The 20,918-nt window shown below is 41.4% G+C and overlaps 1 protein-coding gene across 10 annotated transcripts in view; it reads right to left on the minus strand.

The window, feature by feature from the left end:
- Positions 1–20,918, minus strand: part of LOC122062099 (sodium/hydrogen exchanger 8-like) — a 109,894-nt gene that overhangs the window by 17,026 nt on the left and 71,950 nt on the right. For all 10 annotated transcript variants that reach the window (XM_042625747.1, XM_042625745.1, XM_042625744.1 and 7 more), the window contains 3 exons: positions 5,198–5,429; positions 4,117–4,416; positions 204–301 (listed from right to left, as the gene is read on the minus strand). In XM_042625747.1, the coding sequence (XP_042481681.1) occupies positions 204–301; positions 4,117–4,416; positions 5,198–5,429 (630 nt within the window). The remainder of the gene's footprint in view (positions 1–203; positions 302–4,116; positions 4,417–5,197; positions 5,430–20,918) is intronic.

The following is a 20,918-nucleotide window of genomic DNA, read 5'->3' on the forward strand; positions in this document are numbered from 1 at the left end:
AAAAAAAAAAAAAAACAAAAACGAAAAAAAAAAAAGGAAGAACAGAACAATTTCTTCTAAATGTTTTCTGGTCAAATTCTTAGACTCCTTCATAGAACAATCCAATCAAATCCTATCTCTTTACATAATTGTACCTTTCACCTATTTATAAATTCTTTTCTCCTAAAAAAACTGTATTCATTGAGATTTTTAGACTTGCAAACCTGAGGGAATGTAACACGAATTTCTTCTAAAAATTGTCTTGCTTCCTCTCCTTCAGCCTCACTTTCATTAATGACTATAGACGTAACTTCATTTTCACCTACAAAGACAGGTAGATAATGTGTAAGAAAAATGAAAAATTTACTTTGCAGTAAAGAAACAATACGACATTTGACATCAATACCACACATTCACATTCTCATGCAAACATGTGGAATATGGTGTTTTATCAACCCAAAAAACAAACAACAAAGAAAAGGTTTATATGGTGTTTATGTTGTGTGTTGAGAGTTTAGTCCCACATCAGCTACTAATCAGCCTACAGCCGCCCCCCTAATACTTCGAAGCAAGGTTCACGGCATCGGGTTTCGACCTCTGGGGAGACCGAAATTTCGGTGGAAACCTGGGAAATTTCGAGAATACTGGGGAATTTTTTTCGGTATGGTGGAAACTTAGGTTTCGACCCCCAAACAGTGTTTTTTTTTTGTCTGATTTTTTGTGTACAGTCTATTTTAAACATTTCTAACACATTCACATCATTAGTTTCATAAAAAAAAAAAACACAAAGTCTTACTTGTGTGGTGAACCAAAGGTTCGATAATCATTATGCTGACTTGTTGGCTTAAATTCTAAAACTTTACTATATAATGACTATATAAAGTCTACAATCTACATCAAAACATAAGACATAATCCAAATGATCCAAAATAGATAAAAATATTAAATCATCAACAGTTATCTATCAACACTGAACAGTAGTGACTCAATTACTCAACACTCGAAAGTAGTGACTTAATTCCAAGTAGAGTGTCTAGGCAGTTCCATCCAAGTAGACTCACTACCCTCAAGGCACGCATGTTATCTTTTCTAACATTATTTAGTAAGTTATATATACTTTATATCATAAGAAATCAACATTAAGCAACATCAAATCATTAAAATCAACATTTAGCTATATCAAATCATAAAAAATCAACATTAAGTCACATTAAGTTATAAAGAATCAACATTTAGAGAAATGCTCTTGTTCTATAATAAGTTTGACTGGTCAAATGAATTTTATTTTTACATGAGACTTTTTATATTAGGTATAATATAAAACTAGCTTTTCAATAAGTCTAAGATTACTTAAATCTGAGTTGTAATGACATAGTTATGCTCCGGTCAAACTTATTTTAAAGTGCGCGAATGCTGTTAAAATTTTCTGAATGAAAATAATTTTAGGGATATCAAAACAAAAGATTATTTTACTGGACTTTTGGTTTTTAGCAATGTTTTAACATTATAGGATTTATAAAATTTTCATAATTGAGAAAAACCCCAGATCGCCCCTATAACCAAAATCTAGTTTTTGTTCTTGGATTAGGGGGTTGACTTTTTATCCTTTAGGAATTTGATTTTTAAACTATTTTTATTGGATTCAAATAGGGGGTATTTCGTTATTTATGAATAATAAAAAATATTTACTTAAATGATATTTGGTATAAATAAGTGCCAAAAAATGAAAATTTCCACTGTTTCCCCAGGTTTCCCACACTTGGGAGAAAAAATGCACAAGAGAAGGTCGAAATTTCCCATGTTTTGATCAAAACATAGGAAACCTGGTCGAAACCTGTCGAAACCAAGTCGAAACAGGTGATTTTTTAAAATGCCCTAAGGTTTCATTTCGACCTGGGTCGATACCTGCGAAACATGCAAAATTTCACATATTTCGCTCGAGTTCTCGAAACATGCTCCAAAGTGATAGGAAGGTTTGTGAGGTCAAAGGTGACACAGTGGGATGCAAACATATCCGGGAACCAGTCTACTGTAGCAGTTGGAGATGTAAGCAGTATACCAGACATATGTGCGTCTAGTTGTGTTGAAGACTGATGACCACTGTACTGAAAGTGACATTTGTAATTTGTTTGCTCTATGACCAAATTTACCACATATTTGGCATTTCTCATGACAATCTTTATTCTAGGAATAGTAGGTGTTCCTGTTGTTGTTGTGGGAACCCTGGACAAAAGTATGAAGAGAACGAGAATAAGAATGTTGTGAAATCGAGTTACACATGAGATGGAGGATGTTAGTTTGCTTGAACCATGTTTGCTTCAATAGCATCATGAAAATTTCACAATATGGATTCATGACTCATGAGAAGACGATAGATAATGGCGATTACGAAGTGAAATTGGGTCGGATTTAGTGGCAAGGGCAGCCACGATGTCACTGTAGTCACTCCCAAGATTAAGAAATGTGGAAGCATTAAGTTCCTCCAGAGAGGTTTGTTGGCAGCAGATAATTGGTTAGAGAGATACTTAACCTTTCTAAAGTAGAAATACTTTTGTCTCCTTTACGAAAATTTTGCATCTGAATATGCAATTGAAAGGTGCTGGCATGAATGTATGATATAAATTCCCAAATGCTGTCTGTAAGGCATTCCAAACTGATCTGGCAGTGTCCAACCCGACAACATATGGCAATACATCAGTTATAATAGAGGCAATGAGCCAAACTTAGCACTAGTTGATCCTTGTGTACCCATTCCGACTGCTCTAGGTTGAGGTTGGATGCGGTTGAGAGATTGGAGGGAAGCCAGGCCATGGAGAAGATAGCAGAAGAGGAAGATATGATGGTTGAGGATCGATGGTCGTCTTATACGATGCAAAATTTCCATACCAAATGTTTGAACTGGTAGATGGAGGGACTCCTAGGTGTAGGGGCCTATAGGCTAATTAGTAGCCAGTGTGGGACTAAACTCCCAACATATTGGAACCCAAGTAGGTTAAGGTTAGTTGAATTAAGTCGTTGACAAGAAAATGTATCGTGCACATAGTTATGCACACTCACATGCATTCTCACACAAATGTATGCACATGTGACCTGTTAGCATAGTTCTAAATTTCGGAAAAATTTGTGAAATTTCAGCAAAATACTTCCAGTTTCAATGGAAACCAAAACGAAATGCTAGTCGACTTACAAGGAATTCCAGATTTAGGTGAAATTTTGATTCATTTCAGCAGATTTTGAACATTGCGATATATAAAAAGCAAGATTTTGAAAAAATTGCGAGTCATTTCATCGAAACTTCGAGCTCAGTCTCTTTCATCCGAGAGCTCTAGAACTGCTAGAAAACCTCACTTTTTGGGTTTTTTTTTTTTCTGTTATGGGAAAAATCCTTCTTTTTTCTGCGGAGTCAATGCTTGGTGGTCAATTATGGAGCATCCACTTCAACATTTTGGTGGATTTGAAGCATCATTTGGCTAAACTTCCCAATTTTCAAAGTTTCCACCTACAGTCTGTGTTGAACTTTGTGAGATTCTTCAGCCAGAGGATGACATGGCCATCATATGTTATAGGGTCTTAAACTACCAGTTTGGGTTTCCTTTTTCCAGTCTAATAATTCAAACATGTGATTATGCTTAAATAGAAACCCCCTGAAGTACCAGAGAAAATTCACTTTTTGGGGCCACCGAAATGACAATTCCCATATTTTCACTGAGATGGACCAAATTTCAATGGGATTTCATCTGTTTCACCGAAACATTTTAATTTCAGCAAAGGTTGAAATCCCACCAAAATTGAAAATTTTAACTTTTCCTGTTAGAATTGTCCCTGAAATAGACATTTAGCGTCACCCCTGCCATGTAAAAGAGGACATCATACACATCTTAGTAGCCAAGGTTCACTCCCAAAGGAAGCAACAGAAGTGCTTCAACAAGTGAGAAAAATGACAAAACCTACAAAAAATGCCACTTGATACGATACATAGAATTACAAAACTTTACAATGGTTTTTATTTTATTTATTTATTTGTTGGAATAATTTTTACTGAGTCTAGTACGTAATGCAAGGAATTTAATAAAATAATGTCAATACGTGAGACAAATATAAGAAAATAAATTTGAGGTTCAAAATGAAGGTTCCTACCGATAAACTCATGGAGTTGCGTTCTTGCAATTCTGTGGGCACGAAGAAATGCAGCACAAATGTAACATGCAGACTCTAACCGTTCTACTGTGAAATATGTTGCCAACTTTCGAGGAAAAATGCTCATGTGGAGGAACCTATGATAATTTGGGAAATGAACATGAGCTTTAAGGCCCTTCCAATCACATAAAGGTTCATGGACTAAATCAGTTCCTTCATCCACTGATTGCATCAGAAGATTTGCTGTAGCTTGGGTTATTCTTCCCTCATCAAGCATCCCCCAGTACGCAGCTTGAACACCTGTTATGACGTTTGAATTAGGAAAGGAAAAATGACTATTTCATTATTGAAAAATAATTGATCTGTTCATCATACAGGAAGTTCTGAAATAAATATGCTTAAATTTTTAGACTATACTGTCATATCATCTAGTATCATAGTCTGCAACTGATTCACAAAGTCCAAAACCGATTAAAAAATAAAAGGGTTATAAGACCCTGCAGAGCCATGGACATTCACTTGAAAATACAAATCATAAATAATTTAAGGGAGAGGGTTCTCTGAAAGGCAGCGTGGCCCCTGGACTGTGAGCACATGCAGAAGCATCAACAGGGGCAGGATTTCTGCCTTCCATGAGGGGTGGGGCAGTCATTTCGCCCCCTCTATGTCTGTACGCTGGGGCCACGCTGCCTTTCAGGCTTCTTTTTCCCATATTTTAATAATCAAGGTTGAAATGTCAACATTATTGTTGTCATTTTGTCAAGGTGACGGCCAGCCACAGTGGTGCCTAGAGATAAGAAATTCTTAAAATCTATGACATGATGAGGGCCAATAAGTGGGTTTTTAGGTTTTGAGTGTCTCGACAGATACGGTGACTGGTCACTTAGGCCTCAACTGCTGGCTATTACTTGTGCAGCTTTGACAACCCTTTTCACCATTTCAACTTGTATGATAACATCAGAAAAAATATCCGATGGATACAGGAGTTATAAATACTATAGCCAACAGAAAAGTGTTACACACCAATTTCATTGTGCTTGTGACATGCTTCACTGTAGAATATATCAAAATTACAGCTTACCATTTAAAATGCGTACTCGTATATCTTTTAAATTCAAATGCTCCAAATTGTGAACACTTTCAGATGCAATCTGAGGCTGTACTTGTTCACCTTCTAGGTCCCTTAAGCAAGCAATATATCTTTTCACTGTAGGCCAGTCTGCAGGTCCTAGTTCTTCATCATCCCCAAGATCGCCAAAGGCCTCTATTGCTTTGTCCATCATCTCATACTTTGTATAGTCCAATATGCGTCTCTGCCATTCATATGCAGATAAAAACAAATTGATACCTAATTAATATTTTACAGGGAAAGAAAAACTGTCATGCAAAATATGCAGAGGATATCAATGAGTGAAAACCTGAGATAAAGACGTAGGATCAATTACAAATATTAAACTTTTAGAAGTTAATGCATGTCTCATCATAAAATGAGAGAATTAAACAGATGGTAACATAAACTTGTCAGACCAGGAACTTAAGCGTTAGATTACGTCAATGCGGAGCTGCCATAAGGCTGTAAAGTTCCCTTCAATTACTAAAGATACTGTTAAATGATTCAAGAAATCAGACTAACAGGTTGGTATGAGTATGGCATACAGAAAACCTGCTGATTTTTCATTATCTTCATATCAATAGAGCCCAAACATAATATCCAATCTAAATGGAAAATAACCAATTTCCTATGGACAATTTATACAACAGAGGTCTTTCTAGATGAATAAACACTTATGCTACTATCTATGGATAGAACTGCTAGGGGTTGCACAATTAATGCAGCCCAGCCTCTAAGCTCATGTCAGGCTCAAGCATGTCCATCAATCAATGTTCAGTCAGCCTCATGGCCTCCTCTACTTAAATGAGGCTTTTCAGTTTGTCCTTGACCAGAAATTGCAGTAATATTCCTTTTTCCCCCCGTCCCAAAGCAAGAAATTAAGTACGGAACCATAGATTTCAAGGGGACAGGGTAAGCCATGGTGCTGGCTGGGAGACTTCGAGTCTAAGGGGTGCTTAGGGAAGGCCTTATTGGTCAAGGCGTGTATACAAGGTTCAGATTAGAACCTTTCAGGTTACATTGTACTCATCTCATTATTTACCACTACAACAACAACTCAGCCTTATCCCAACTATGGGGTCAGCTACATGGATCCTTGCCCTCCAATCAGTTCTATTAGAGGTCATACTTGATACAATGCCTAAGCTATGGATGTCTTTCCTCAACCTGCAGAACACTTAACGGAGAGCTCTATAGAACCTTTGATTTGATTTTTTTGACAAAATCAACTTCATTCCTTCCTTCTAATACCAAAGCGACTCCAGAGTCGTGATTTGAGTTGCATTTGTCAATTAAACATCCTTGAATCCAAGATCAAAACCAGATATGCTATATAACACGTAAATCTTAAATGCTTGGTTTTTTTTTTCTTTCTCAAATCTTAATTTTTAGTGTCGTATATTGCAATGATTTGTGCTTCTAAAACCTGATTCTTCCTCAAAACTGAAAATACAAATGTTTTTGGAGGTTTTTTTTTTTTTTTTTTTAGTTTGTCCTAAAAAATGTTTTTCCAGTGAATTTGCAAAGTTATATCTGTCAGAGATTGATGAGAACTACCATCCTCCTTAGTTTCAGTATCTTTTGTCTCTTTTTTTTGCTGGTAAATAAAAAAAATGGAAAAAATCTAATAATTATGGGAAAACTATGCTAATGGGTATTAAATTGTCAGAAAATTTTCTAAAAAACATGATTTCTTTGATTGCAATTGTCCCTGGATTTGTTACATTTTCATTTTTGAATAAAGAAAAAAATAAAAAATGGAAAAAATAATGATAATAGGAGTTTACTATTCTGAAAATTATAAGCGAAGGATAAAATATAGTATCTCTTTGATTGTAGTATTTTTGTTGTATTATTTATTTTTCATTTGATGGTTGAACAAACATTAAAAAAAAATATGGAACGAAATAATGAGATTGGGTATTAGCTTGTATGAAAAATTTTCTATTAAGGCCGAAATGCATGACTTTTTTTTTTTGGATGAATAAAAATATCATTGCCAAAAGGAAGAGAAGAATAAATAAGGGCGGTGGGGGAGAGAGGGCTGAGCCCAACAAAGAGAAGCGGCAGGCAAAAGGCCAAAGCATCCACGCACTAGGCCATTACATCAGGGCACCAAAAGAGGAGGGGGGGGGGAAGACCCCAGGAAGCAACCATTAGCTTGTTCCTTGGAATATCTTTAATAGAATGGTGGCGAAGGCAACCGAGTTTGGAGCTGACATCAAAGTAGATGGTTTTCCAACTCTTATCATAAGAGCGAGAGTTGGAAGTCCATCTACGAACATTCCGCTCCATCCAAAGATGGCTGACAGTAGCACAGAAGACGAGTTTTCCAGCAATGTCACGGATGGAGGATCTGCCAAACGTCATGTCAACCTAGATCCATTCTCGGCTCAAAGGGAGAGGGCTTCCGCTGGAGGGCTAGCAAGAATTATGAACCTTTTTCTAGATGGAACAGGAAAAGGGGCAGGAGAAAAGAAGGTGGTTAAGAGTCTTCGGTGCCATTCCAGCAGAGGCAACAGGAGGAGGCGGGGCTAGAATGTGCCTGGTGATAAAGGATGGAATGGGGAAACAGTCAGAGATTGCGTGCTAGGCAGTAAAGCTATGACGGGGGATGTGGCTTTTGAACCAAATAATATTGCACCAAGGGACGGTAGGGTAGATGGTGCGAGAATGGTTCTAAGCCGAGGCGATGGTAAAGATTCCCAAGGGGGAGGCGAGCCAACAGATCTTATCCTCTCTTCCGCGATGGCTCGGAGGGATGTGGGGAAGGGAGGACCAGAGATTAGAGAGAGAGGGGCGAGGGAGGAGGTGTCCCAGAGCCAGAGGAGAGGATGGAGTCGATAGTGGCCAATCTAGGGATACCCGAGGTATAAATGATTCTGGGAGAGATCAAATGGGAGAGGATGCCAGAGGGATGCTAAGGGTTAAGCCACAGGGAGCTCGTGAATCCATTTCTAATGGAGTAGGAAATAACAGAGAGGGCCAAAGGTCTAGAATTTAGAATGCCACGCCAAATCAAAGAGGAATCATGGGAGGGGGAGGCAGTCCAAAGGGAGTCCTATTTAAGGGGATAAGAATAGACCGAGGAGACCCATATGCTCTTATGCTTGGTGGTGATCTTCCAAATGATCTTAAGGATGGAAGCAAATATGACATCAGAGATTCTACGAAGGCTAAGCCCACCCTCAGATTTGGGAAGACAGACTTTGTCCCAACAGACAGACATGAGGAAGCAAGAGGAGTAACACCTTCCTAGAGGAAGGAAGAGAGGAGGTTGTTGATGGATTTGGAGGTCGATGAGGGAAGGGAGAAGACTCCAGACCAATAGAAATATAATGATTGGAGGACTGACCTAATGAGGACTAGATGACCGGCGTAGGATAGGAGCTTTCTTTCCAAAGCTAGAGCCTTCTCCGGATTTGATCAAGTAGGGTGAGCAATGATGAGTAGAGATCCTGGAAGAAATGAGAGGAAGACCCAGGTACTTGACTGGGAGGGAACCAAGGGAGAAGCCAGTAAGATGGAGGAGCCTAGCTTGATCAAAAGGGGAGACACCCAAAAGGAAGAGGCTAGATCTGAGAAGACTGATCCGAAGACCCGAAAGGGATTCAAAGAGGTGAAGAGAGGACATTTTTGCTAATATGTCTATTTCTAGGTAAATACGTAATGATTATGTTTGGTGTTCACGAAGATGCCGCCAAAAGAACCGATGTCACGGCACCAAGGCAAACCAAGGTGGTGGAGGGCTGTTTAAACGCTAGGCATTCCCAAGGGACCTAAGTTGCCCAAGTGTTATTTTTTATTTTCCCTCTTTCCTAACATTATTTAGTATGCTACATCTACCTTGTATCATAAAAAATCAACATTCAGCCACATCAAGTCATAAAAAATTAACATATTATTTTGGATGAATAAATAATTCATTAACAAGAGGAAGAATATAAAAGGGAGGGGGGGAAGGAGCCACAGGGGTCACAAAGCCCAAGGGGAGCTCAAAGGCCTTGGGGACGAACTAAAAGTGGGGGGGTGTGGGCAACCAAAATGGGGAAACATCACTTGGGGGAGGGGGAGATGGTGGGTGATGGGAGGCCTCAGGAAACCACAATGAGTCTGTCCCTTGGGGTATTACGAACCGACCTGTGGCGGATGGAACCAATCTTGGAGCTGACATCGAAGAATATGACTTTCCAAATCTTATCGAAATAGCAGGAATTGGAAGTCCATCTTCGGAAATTGCGCTCCATCCAAATATAGTTGACCACAACTGCAAAGGTGAGCTTCCCTATTGTGTCACAAATGGTAGAACTGCTAAAATTCATATCAAACCATATCCATTCTCTAAACAAAGGTAGGGGGATTCTGTAGGATGGCCAAATGAACTTGAGGCCCTTCTTCTAGATGGAAGAGGAGAAGGGACAGGAGAAGAAGAGGTGGTCAGCATCTTCGGAGCCTTTCCAACACAAGTAGTAGGATGGGGGGACCTGGATGTGTCGATGGATGAGGAAAGATTGGGTAGGGAGGCAGTTGGAGAGGGCGTGCCAAACAGTGACATTGTGGCGCGGGATATGGCCTTTGAACCAGATGGTTTTATGCTAAGGAACAGGCGGGGTTTTGATACAAATAGATTCCCAAGTAGAGGCTGAAGTGAAGTAACCCGTAAGGGAGGGAGTCCACATGATCTTGTCATCCCTTCCACGGTGCCCGACAAGGATGGGCGAAAGGGCAGACTAAAGATCCGGGAGAGGGGGAGGACCAGCGGGGAGAGGATGGAAGACACCATAGCAGATCTAGAGAGCCCAAAGGCATAAAGTGATCTAAGGGGACCAAATGGGCAAGGATACCTGAAGGGTGACCGGGATCAAGCCAAAGGGAGGTGGAGGACCCACTGCCAATAACATAGGAGATGCTGTCGAGGGCAGCAGGTCTAGAGGAGAGAATAAATCGCCAGATTGATGAGGCACTCTTAAAAGGCACAATAGACCAAAGAGACCCAAATGCTGTGGTGCTTGGAGGTAATCTTCCAAATAAGTGGGAGAATGCCGAAGAGTTGGTGTCTTTTATTGATCTCAGGCCTAGGCCACCTTCGGTCTTGGGGGAGTATACTTTAGACCAATTGATGGGGTGGAGGAATTTAGTAGAATCAACTCCTTTCCAGAGAAAGGAGCGGAGAAGGGAGTCGATGGCTTTGGTAGTGGAGGGGAAGGAGAAAATGCCAGACCAAAAAAGGTACAAGGATTGGAGGACAGACTTAATGAGGACTAGACGACTAGCATAAGTGAGGAGTTTTCCTTTCCATAGCTGGAGTTTTTCCGGATGGAGTCAAGGTTGGGGGAATAGTGATGAGAAGAAAGCCTGGAGGAGATGAGGGGGAGGCCTAGGTACTTGACCGGAAGGGAGCCTAGGGAGATCCCTGAGATTGCCAGGAGACGGTCCCCATAGAAGTCCGACACACCTGAGAGAAAGATGCTAGATTTAAGGAGGTCGATGTGAAGGCTAGAGAGGGATTCAAAAAAGGTAGAGAGAGGCCATAATGGAGGATATGGATAGGGGATCAGCATTGGAAAAGATCTTGAGATCATCGGCGAAGGAGAGATGGGTGAGCATAAGGGCTTTGTATTTAGGGATGGGAAAGATGAGGTGGAGGTCAGTTGAGGATTAAATAGAGCGAGATAGGACCTCAAAGGAAAGAGAGAAGATGAAAGGGGAGTGGGGACAACCTTACCTTGTGCCAACAAATGAAGGGAAGTAGCCAGCAGGGCTCCCACTGATGAGAACTGAAAATTTAAGAGTGGAGATGCAGGAGTGAATCCAGTGGACGAAAGATGGAGGGAAAAGACGTCTAGATAAGGATTTTAGAAATGAAGTCCCAACTGATAGAATCAAAGGCTTTATGGATATCAATCTTAAATAAAGGCTGTAGGAGAGTGGGATTTGTGGTTAAAGCCTTTGGCAGAGGATGATATTGTTTGCTATGCTTCTGCCAGCAACGGAGGCAAATTGTTGGGGCTGACGAGGGAGTCAATAACCATTTGAATCCGATTAGCCAAAATTTTGGCTATACATCCATAGAGGAGCTTATAGAGGGAAATAGGCGAAAATCAGCCATATAAAGAGCTCCCTCTTTCTTGGGAATGAGACAAAGGAAGGAGTGCTTGATGCCAGAGATTTGACAAGGGTTGAGGAAGAAACTTTTGATGGCGAAGATGAGGCCATCGCGAATAATGTGCAAACAGGAAGAGAAAAAGCCCATACTAAAGCCATCGGGGCTTGTAGCTTTGTTACACTCATGGGAAAGGATGGCAGGCAGAATCTCATTATTAGAACGGATGGCAAAGAGGGAAGAGAGAAGGTGATGTTAGAGCAAACACCAAGAAATACAGAAAGAAACAGACAATAGATCCGCACAACACAGAGATTTAACGAGGTTCACAAACCAGTGTGGTGTGCTACGTCCTCGGGTGAAGAAGATGTTTCACTATGCAGAAGAGAGATTACACCCAAGCACCGACGAAAAAACTCGCCTTGAAACCCTAGCTCGAAACCCCCAAATTACAATTACTTTCCTAACAAGACAACAGTACATTATATACTCAAGTCGCAGGTCGACCCATCGGATCACGGTCAATCTGACCGGGTTGCCAACAAGACAACAGTAAATTATTACCTCTGGTTCCATCATAGATCTCAGAAAACTTCCCATTCGGGTCACCACCAAAATATGTCGGAGTGGGTCAATCTTCAAAACGGGTCAAGAATCCGAGACAAACTTAACAGGTGATCAGGAACAAATTTATTCGGGAGGTTGGGGGAATAGGGGGGAGGAGGAAGAAGGGGAGGGGTGGAATAGGTTATCAAAGTAAGAGATAACTTCAGACTTGATCTCAGAGGGCGAGCTCAAGTCAACCCTAGTGGAGGAGAGTAGCTTGCGGGTGGAGTTGGAATTGGTGCGGGCTTTGAGAAAGCAGTGAAAGTAGGCAGAGTTGGAATCCTCAAGTTCAAGCACTTGAGTTTGGAAATTTTTATGGAGGAGCTTTCTTCTTGAGAAAGGAGGGAAGATAGCTCAGAGGCTATCAAATTTTCCTCAACAGCAAGAGAGACATTGAGGAAGTCAAGCTGCAGCCTGGCTTGGATACAATAAAGCCTTCCCTGATAATCCTTGACTCTTTCAAAGATGTTTCCAAAAGTGCAGGAGTTCTACGGCTTTGAGGCTTTTAAGCTTTTTTGGCAAAGGCAATGAGAGGGGAAGAAGAGACCGGAACCGGAATAGCCTAAAAATCAATGACAATGGGAATAAAGTCCTCATGGAGGGCCCATATGTCGAAGAACTTAAAGGGCTTGGGGCCAAAAGAGATATTAGGTAGAACAAAAGAGAGATAGGGGAATGATTGGAAATGCCTGGGTGGTCAAAGCAGGTATGCAAGGATGGAAAAAGATTGAGTCATGTTTCATTAACCAACACCCTATCAAGCTTGCATCTTACTTGATCTAGGTGAGCATTGAGCTAGACCATCTGAGGTCGCTCATATTGATGTCATCAATACAATCATTGAAGGGATCAATAGAAGATGGGTAAAGATGGGCTGCACGGACAACATTGAAATCGCACCCAATACCAAGGGGCAGAGAAAGCGGGGGCAAAGGAGCAAATGTCAACCCAAAAAGTGAGTCTTTCGAAAGATCGATTGAGAGTGTAGACCACCAAGAAGAAAGAGGGAGGGGACTCAATGGGAGAGGAGAAGTGGATGGCTTGGGGAGATGAAGCGATGAGACCAAATGCGACCATTGGGAGAGTGGTTATAATTAGAATAAAAGGACCAAGAGGGGCTATCGAGGCTACAATGCGGGGGGCATTAGGTTGGAGGACCCTGGTTTCTAGGAAACACCACATGATGGCTTTAGAGGACTTGAGGTGGGAGTGAAGCACCACATGCTTAGAAGAGTAATTGAGACCTCCGACATTCCAAATAATATAGGGGATCATTAAGGAAGGGGAGGTTTCAAGAGCTCGGCAGAGCTAGGAGAGAACACAGAAGAAGAAGTAGAGGTTTTAGGCTTGGGTTTGGATTTGGCTTTGCAATGATATTCTCTGAGAGGGGAAGGCTGATAGTTATGCTTAAGTTTTCCAGTCCCTTTGGATAGAGTGCAGGATCTAGTAGGCTTGATCTTCCTTTGGGGGATAGAGGTGGGAGAGTTGTGCACTAGGGTGGAGGCAAGGGTTGTGGGGTTACTAAGGATTGGAGGTCGAGGCCTAGGGGAGATGGGGTTAACAAGGGGGAACCGCAGAGCTCTCTGCTAGAGGCCGTGGATGATCCAAGTTAACAGGGAGTAAGATGCTACTAGTAACTCCTTCTAGGTTGGTAACAGTGTGCTAAGAGACATGTAGACCAGGCAGGCATAGTTTTTAAGGCGGTAAGGCGACGAAGGCGTTTGAGGGTCTTTCGGAGCGCCTTAGCGATAAGGCGGGCATAAAGCATCGCCTTATCGATTAAAGCGTTCTTGTGTAATTTTTTTTATAAAACCAATCTATTTGGCTCAAATCCTAGTTGAATCCTATTACTCATATGTTAAATAAATATTAAAGGATCATATTTATACCAATGTAAGATATTCATTAAGAAAACGAATCAATAAAGTGAATAAACTAAGCTCATCTTCATCAATCATCAATCATATTAACATATAATATAAATATATAATTATGAAATAAAATTATAAATACAAAGAAAAGAAGACAAAAAATACAAGTATTTATTATACTTATCTCTATGATGCCAAAATGAATACCTAAGCCCTAAGGTCATCCACTATATTTCTACTCCTGTCAAAGAAGAATGAAGCTCACCGCTGCCGGAGCAAAATGGTCTCCTGGATCAGTGGTTCTTCCTTATTCCTTGATTCCTTCTCAAAGCCCTTTCTTAACACCCTTGACAAAATCCAAACCCTATTTGTGAATCGTGTTTTTGTTTTGTTTGTTTTGGTTATTTTTTGTGGAGTAAAGTTGATCCCATACATCTCAAGTGTTAACAAAACCATACTTACAAATAAAAAATCTATATTTTGAATCTTCATCAAGTAATTTTAAAATGTAAAAAAAAAAAAAAAAAAAACCCATAAGGTGCCACTTCACATTAGGCGGAGCACTGCCTTACCATCTCTAGACCGCATTAGTGCCAAGGCGCTGCTAAGGCGTCGCCTTACCAGCGCCTTAAAAACTATGCAGGCAGGGGGCCTAGAGTTTGGGTATAGGCATCTTTAGGGGCACAGGGGTTTACTGATTGAACCAGAGGCGAGGCAGTCTTGATCGCAGAGGGGGGAGAGTTGTTGCTGATGCCTTTGAAGCTAGAATCTTGAATGACAGGGGAGGTCTTGAAGAGACCGAGGGGATTGGCAGAGGGCTAATGGCAGGTAACAAATAGCAGGCCATCGAGGCCCCAAGAAGAACAGAGGAAGGCGAATTGAAGCTGACGCCTACAAAGGCTGGAGCAGTCATGGCTAATGAGGCCAGCTAGACAGGTTTGATCATAGGCATGGCCAACAAGGAGGCAAGTGCAAAGGAAGGCGAGCTAGAGGTGACACCTTTAGCAATAGTTGTAGATGTGGTTAAAATGGATGGATTGACGAGGTTGATCGCAGGCAAGGCAAAATAACAAGGGTGATAGTGTAGGCGGCCAGCAGGAGAGGCCGAGTCTAGGGGTAGGGGGTAGGGAGAGCCAACGAGGACGGGCGAGAGGTGGTGGCCAAAGTGTAAGAGACGGGAGCAAGGGGATGGTGCGTGGTGAGGATGTAGGTGTCAGGATAAGGAGAAAGGTCAGGATGAGTGAGATGGTCGGGTGAGTGGGTTTGGGCAAGGAGGGGTTTAGAGGCAGACGCGGGTAGAAAGGGCCAGTAGTGATATGAGGTCCAGGGCCTAAGGAGTAAGAATAGGCCAAGGAGTCATGAGTGGGCCGAGGGTGGTAATTAGGATCTAAAGTAATTGGAGGTTTGGATGGGTAGACATGGGCTTGGGAAGAGAGGGGCCTAAGAGAGGGAGAGTTAGAGCATAATCGAAGAAATTCCTCGACCGAAGTCAAGGTAGGGCCCCTAAAGGGAAGGTGAGTAAAGCGATGGATTGTATAGAAGAGCGGAAAGAGTATTCAGGACGCAAAAGGTTAGCAGAAACAATAGGCTCAACAGGGGTGACAGAGGAAGGGACATAATGCAAGGAAGGGGGAGGGCAAAGGCGCCTTCGGCGGTTGCAGAGGAAGGTTCCGAAAAGAGTAAAGGTAGATTGTCTGAATCATCATCAGAACCAGAGCCAGAGTTGTCATCAGGGGTAGACTCCATCAGAAGGGCAAACCGATTTTGCCCAGCAGATTCAAGGTTAATGATCATCGGATCGAGATGGTCGAACGAAGGGGTCTGAGCCTTCAGAGGCCTTCGAATGGGCCATGCGGCTGCAATTCTGACGTTGGAGTCTCCTGTGATACCGAAAGTGATGATTTTGAGTTAGAGAGGAACGATCTTAGCAGCTTCCTCAAGTAGAGAGGCAATCTTTTCTTGTTGCAAGTTGTCGGTGGTTACAGCGTATATCTTGGTGGTGCAGTATTATGTTAGATGCCCAAAGGTCATGCAAGCAGTACAATGAGGGAGCCATTCATATCGAATCGATTCAGAGAAGAAATGTTCGTCATCTTCATAAAAGGAAACAGCAGCCGACGGGATGTGGTCTATAATGATTTCAACATAGATACGGGCATAGGAAATTCTATCCATCAACTTGTTCGAAGATCAGAAAAGAGGGGCTTTTCTATGATAGACCCCACGATGCTGAGACCCTCATAACACTAGAAATGAAGAGGCAGCGATAGAACGGTGATCCATATCGGGATGGACTTGTAATCGACCTTGTTGAGGCCTGAGAGAGGTATATTTGTCCCATTGCCTGAGGAAGATGGGCTTGCGGCGTACTTCCTAAGGACCAGCTTCGAGGGCGGTGGTCTTGTCGGAAACATCAGAGAAGTCGAACACAAAAAGGCCGTTGTCTAGCATGGTGGAGAGTCTACCCTTGATAAGCCATTGTTTGGTAAGAAAAGTATAAACAATGTGGAAGGGGGCGGCTGCCTAGAAAATGCCACTATGAGGCAGTTTTTCCACTTAGCTATTTCAGGCGCAAGAGTCCTAGAGGGTTGATGCTAATAGGCAAGTCGTTGATAACCAAGGGAAGGATGAAGTGAAGGGGTATATCCCTCATGGGGAGGGAGGATGAGGGGGTGGAGGAGGCAGAGGCCATGAGATTCTACGGCTTGGGGGTGGAATAGGGAGGAGGAGGAGGCAGGGAGGCCGAAGGTGGTTGGGAGTTGAAGTTAGGGAAGAAAGAGAGGAGGGCATTGTCAGGGGTGGTTCCGATGGTGAAAACCGTCGGAGAGGGGTCGGTCATGGAGAGGGGACTGTCATGAAGGCCCTGTACTGAATGTTTGTCGCTTAGCCTTGTATAGGTCGGTTCATCAAAAATCAATTTTTAGAGAAATATTCCTGTTCTCTAATAAGTTTGAATAGTTAAAAGATTTGATTTTTACATAAGACTGTTTGTATTAGGAATAGCGCAAAACTAGATTTTCACCAAGTTGAAGATTACTTAAATTGAGTTGTAATGGCAAAGTTATGTTCCAATCAAACTAATTTTAAAGTACGTGAATTCTGTAAAAATTGCCTGAATGAAAATCATTTTATGGACATCAAAACAAAAGAATATTTGATTGGACCATTTGGTGTTAACAATGTTTTAACACGATAAGATTTATGGAACTTTTAGAATTGAGAAAAACCCCAGCATTTGAAAGTTGAAAATCGCCCCTACAATAAAAAAATCCAGTTTTTGTTCTTGGATTGGGGGTTGAATTTTTATCCTTTTAAAATTTGATTTTTTAAACTATTTTATTAGATTCAAATAGAGGGTTATTTCATTATTTATGAATAATATCTTAACATTTACTTAAATAATATTTGACATAAATAAGTGTTGCGCCCAAGGTTCAAGAACTTAGTTCGTTTCGGTGGTTTAAAAACCACCAAAATTTTTTCGAAATAGCGTACTTTTTCCATGTGTTTTGCTTGCAAGTTTTGGGAGGCTAATAGGCGAAATTATCCAATTAAGTGAAACGAAAGACCGAGATGACCGAAATTTCGACGAAATAGTTCATTTTTTGGACCAAAATGAGTGAAACTTTGGCAAGATGACCGAAATTGTGCACTTTTGTGTTTTCAATGCAGTTCTGAATCGGTAAAGAAAAACCCCAAAATATCCGAGATTTTGGTGAGAATTCTCCGAGTTATTGAAACATGGTTGCACCTTGCAGTAAGGTCCTAGTGTAATAAGGCGATAGTCGCCTAGACGGGCCAGACCCCAACTAGGCCGCCTGGACACCTAGTTGTCGCTTAGGCGACGCCTTGACAACTATGGTTGGAACTATTGTCAGAAAATAATGGGCAACAATTTGCATACAAGGTGCAACTTTTGTGATACTGCCAGTTAGAGAGATACAGAGCAAAAGCAACACATGGCAAGAGAGGATCCAAATTTCCCCAAGTGTCCAAAGTATCCTATAGAATTGAGCAAAGCAATGTAAAAACATTTAAGGCAGTTAAAGAGAAAAGCAAGAAGGTGAAGAGAGATGTTGAAAGGTTCACAGAACATTTGATGGAGGATTTTGACGACTATGAAGAATCAGAAATGGAAGGGGAAGATGAGTATGAGACATCTATTCTCCTTTACACAATCAATTGAATGCACTTGTCGTACTCGTACTTTGTTCTCCTTTTTATACATTATATATTTCTATATTGCTTATTTATAGTGTTTTATGCCTAAAAAAATGTATTTTGCTTGTATCCTAAACATTTCCATGCATTTCTTGATCATTTCCTTGTGTATCTTATGTCACTTTGATATAACATGATAAAAGGAAGTACCCAGTACCCAAGGTTCCAGCCATTGCAGATCAGGAGAGGGTCATAATGTATGCAGCATTACCCCTGCTAGAGGTTGTTTCCTAACTCAAACTTGTAACCTCTAGATCAAAATGGATCAACCTTACCATTGTGCCGAGGCCTGCTCTCTCTCTCTGATATGATACGGTACATTTCTTAAAATCACCCTTCCAATACAAAACCCAATACTGATACTTTAAACCTTGCATAAGACTCAAAACTTACTACTTTAACATAAAATTTACAAATTTAACACCTCTTCAGTGTTCATAAACAATGAAATATATTCTCTATATAATCAAATTAAATTCCAGAAACACAAATATTACCATAATGTATCAACCGAATGAACTTGCTACCAATTTCCTAAAGCACCCAGGAATCATAAGATCTTTGTCCAATAGGAAGCTAAAGTAAATACCACATCAAATTATGCCAAGATAACAGTAAACAGCCATGGGAGGAGGGAAAAGAAGTGAGCCAGGTTTCATTAACTAGGACTCTGTCAAGCTTGCAAGCAATGCGGGCCTCACCTGATCTTTTGTTGTTCCAAGAGAATTTTATTCCAGACCATCTAAGGTCTTCAACAACAATATCCTCAATGCAAGAATTTAGGGAATCCACACTAACATTGTCCAGGGGCCCCCCTCCTTGTTTCTTATGCTACTCCTAAAGCACACACTATAATAAGAGGTAGAGATCTATTAGTAGCATACTCGATCAAACGGGTGATTTTCTCGCCTACTACGGAACCCATACTACCCCTCCATGAATTGAAAATCCATAACAACCAATTGCTATGGGAATCCCCATTTAGTTGACCTATGCCTATTTGAATGGCCTCAATTAACCCTGTCTTTAGTTGATACAAATCGATATGCTCTTGATAAGGTTCCTCCTCCGAATCAAATTCAATGGGGTCTATAGAGACCATGTCTTCATCCATAGGATCCCAAGTATCCGGATCAATCGGATTCTATCCGAACTACTCATTTTCCAATGATATCCACTTTTCTCCCACGAGAAACAAGGAGGGGGGGCCCCTGGACAATGTTAGTGTGGATTCCCTAAATTCTTGCATTGAGGATATTGTTGTTGAAGACCTTAGATGGTCTGGAATAAAATTCTCTTGGAACAACAAAAGATCAAGTGAGGCCCGCATTGCTTGCAAGCTTGACAGAGTCCTAGTTAATGAAACTTGGCTCATTTCTTTTCCCTCCTCCCATGCAACTTTTGAAACCCCTGACATCTCTAACCATAGTCCCATCTCTCTCCTCATCCAACCCTACACCTCCTTCGGGCTTAAAGCTTTTAAATTTTTTGATATGTGGACCTCCCACCCCGACTACCCTGACATAGTTAGGGAGGCTTGGACTAAGCCTGTCCAAGCCTTCTCCTCTCCCCTCATTGCTGTGGCTAGAAGGCTGAAGAATGTCAAAATTACCCTAAAGTCCTGGAATACTAACTCCTTCGGGAATATTTCTTCTCAAGTTATTGAATGCAGGAACAAGCTCCCCTCCATTTAGGCTCAGCTGCAGACCGATCACCTCAATCTTGCTTTGGCGAATGAAGAAAAAATTGAGACGACTAACCTCTCTTCCCTCCTTGCCCAAGAAGAGAGTTTCATGAGAAAGAAATCCAGGATCAATTGGCTAGAGCTTGGGGATTCAAACACTGCTTACTTTCACAGATCGGTGAAAGCGAAGAATAATCTCAAATCCATCACCAAGTTGACCACCTTGGAAGGCAATCAGGTGCACAAAGTGGATGAGATAAAAGGGGCTGCTATTGATTTCTTCAAGAACCAATTTCGGATGGATCCAGCCCCTAGTCCCTCCCCCCTCCATCCCTGCGGGCTTATTACACAAGTTCATCCCTGGCAGCTTATCAGGGCCTCTTATGGCTATCCCTACTGAGGAAGAGATCACTTTGGCCATCCTCTCCCACAAGGCAAGCAAAGCCCTGGGTCCTTATGGTTTTAGCATGGGCTTCTTTACTTCTTCTTGGAACCTCATCAAAGGAGACATGATAAAAGCAGTCAAAAGCTTCTTCTTCAACCCCAGCCAAATCAAAGGGGTCAGCCACACTTTTCTCTGCCTCATTCCGAAGAAAGAGGGAGCAGATGAGATGAAGGATTTTAGGCCTATTTCTCTATGCAATCTCCTCTATAAATTCATAACCAAAATTCTTGCCAACAGAATCAAGCTTGTGGTCAACTCCCTTGTTAGCAATAACCAATTGGCCTTCATCCCAGGAAGAAGTATTGGGGATAATATTCTCCTTTGCCATGAAATTGTAGAGGGTTTGACAGAAAAGCTCACTCTTTAGCTGCCCTTATGAAAATAGACATCCACGAGGCCTTTGATTCGCTAAGATGGGATTTCATTGTCTTGGTCTTCAACATGATGGGCTTCCCCCTAGTTTTCACTAATTGGATTTATCAATACATTGCCTCCCCACAATTCTCAGTGTTAGTGAATGGAAGTCTAGCAGGTTACTTCTCTTCTTCAATGGTTATTACTTATTAGGCCGGGTTGCCCCCTCTCTCCATAAATCTTCTGCCTTGCCATGGAAACTCTTTCCAGAAGTCTGCAAATGGCCACTGACAAGCTCCTCATCTCAGCCATCCCTAAGTGCAAGACCATGAAGCCCACTCACCTTGCTTTTGCTGATGACTGGATGTTCTTCTCCAAACCTGACCCCACTTCCCTTGGTAACATCA

This window comes from Macadamia integrifolia, chromosome 14 (genome assembly GCF_013358625.1).
Source record: "Macadamia integrifolia cultivar HAES 741 chromosome 14, SCU_Mint_v3, whole genome shotgun sequence".
Taxonomy (NCBI): Eukaryota; Viridiplantae; Streptophyta; class Magnoliopsida; order Proteales; family Proteaceae; genus Macadamia; species Macadamia integrifolia.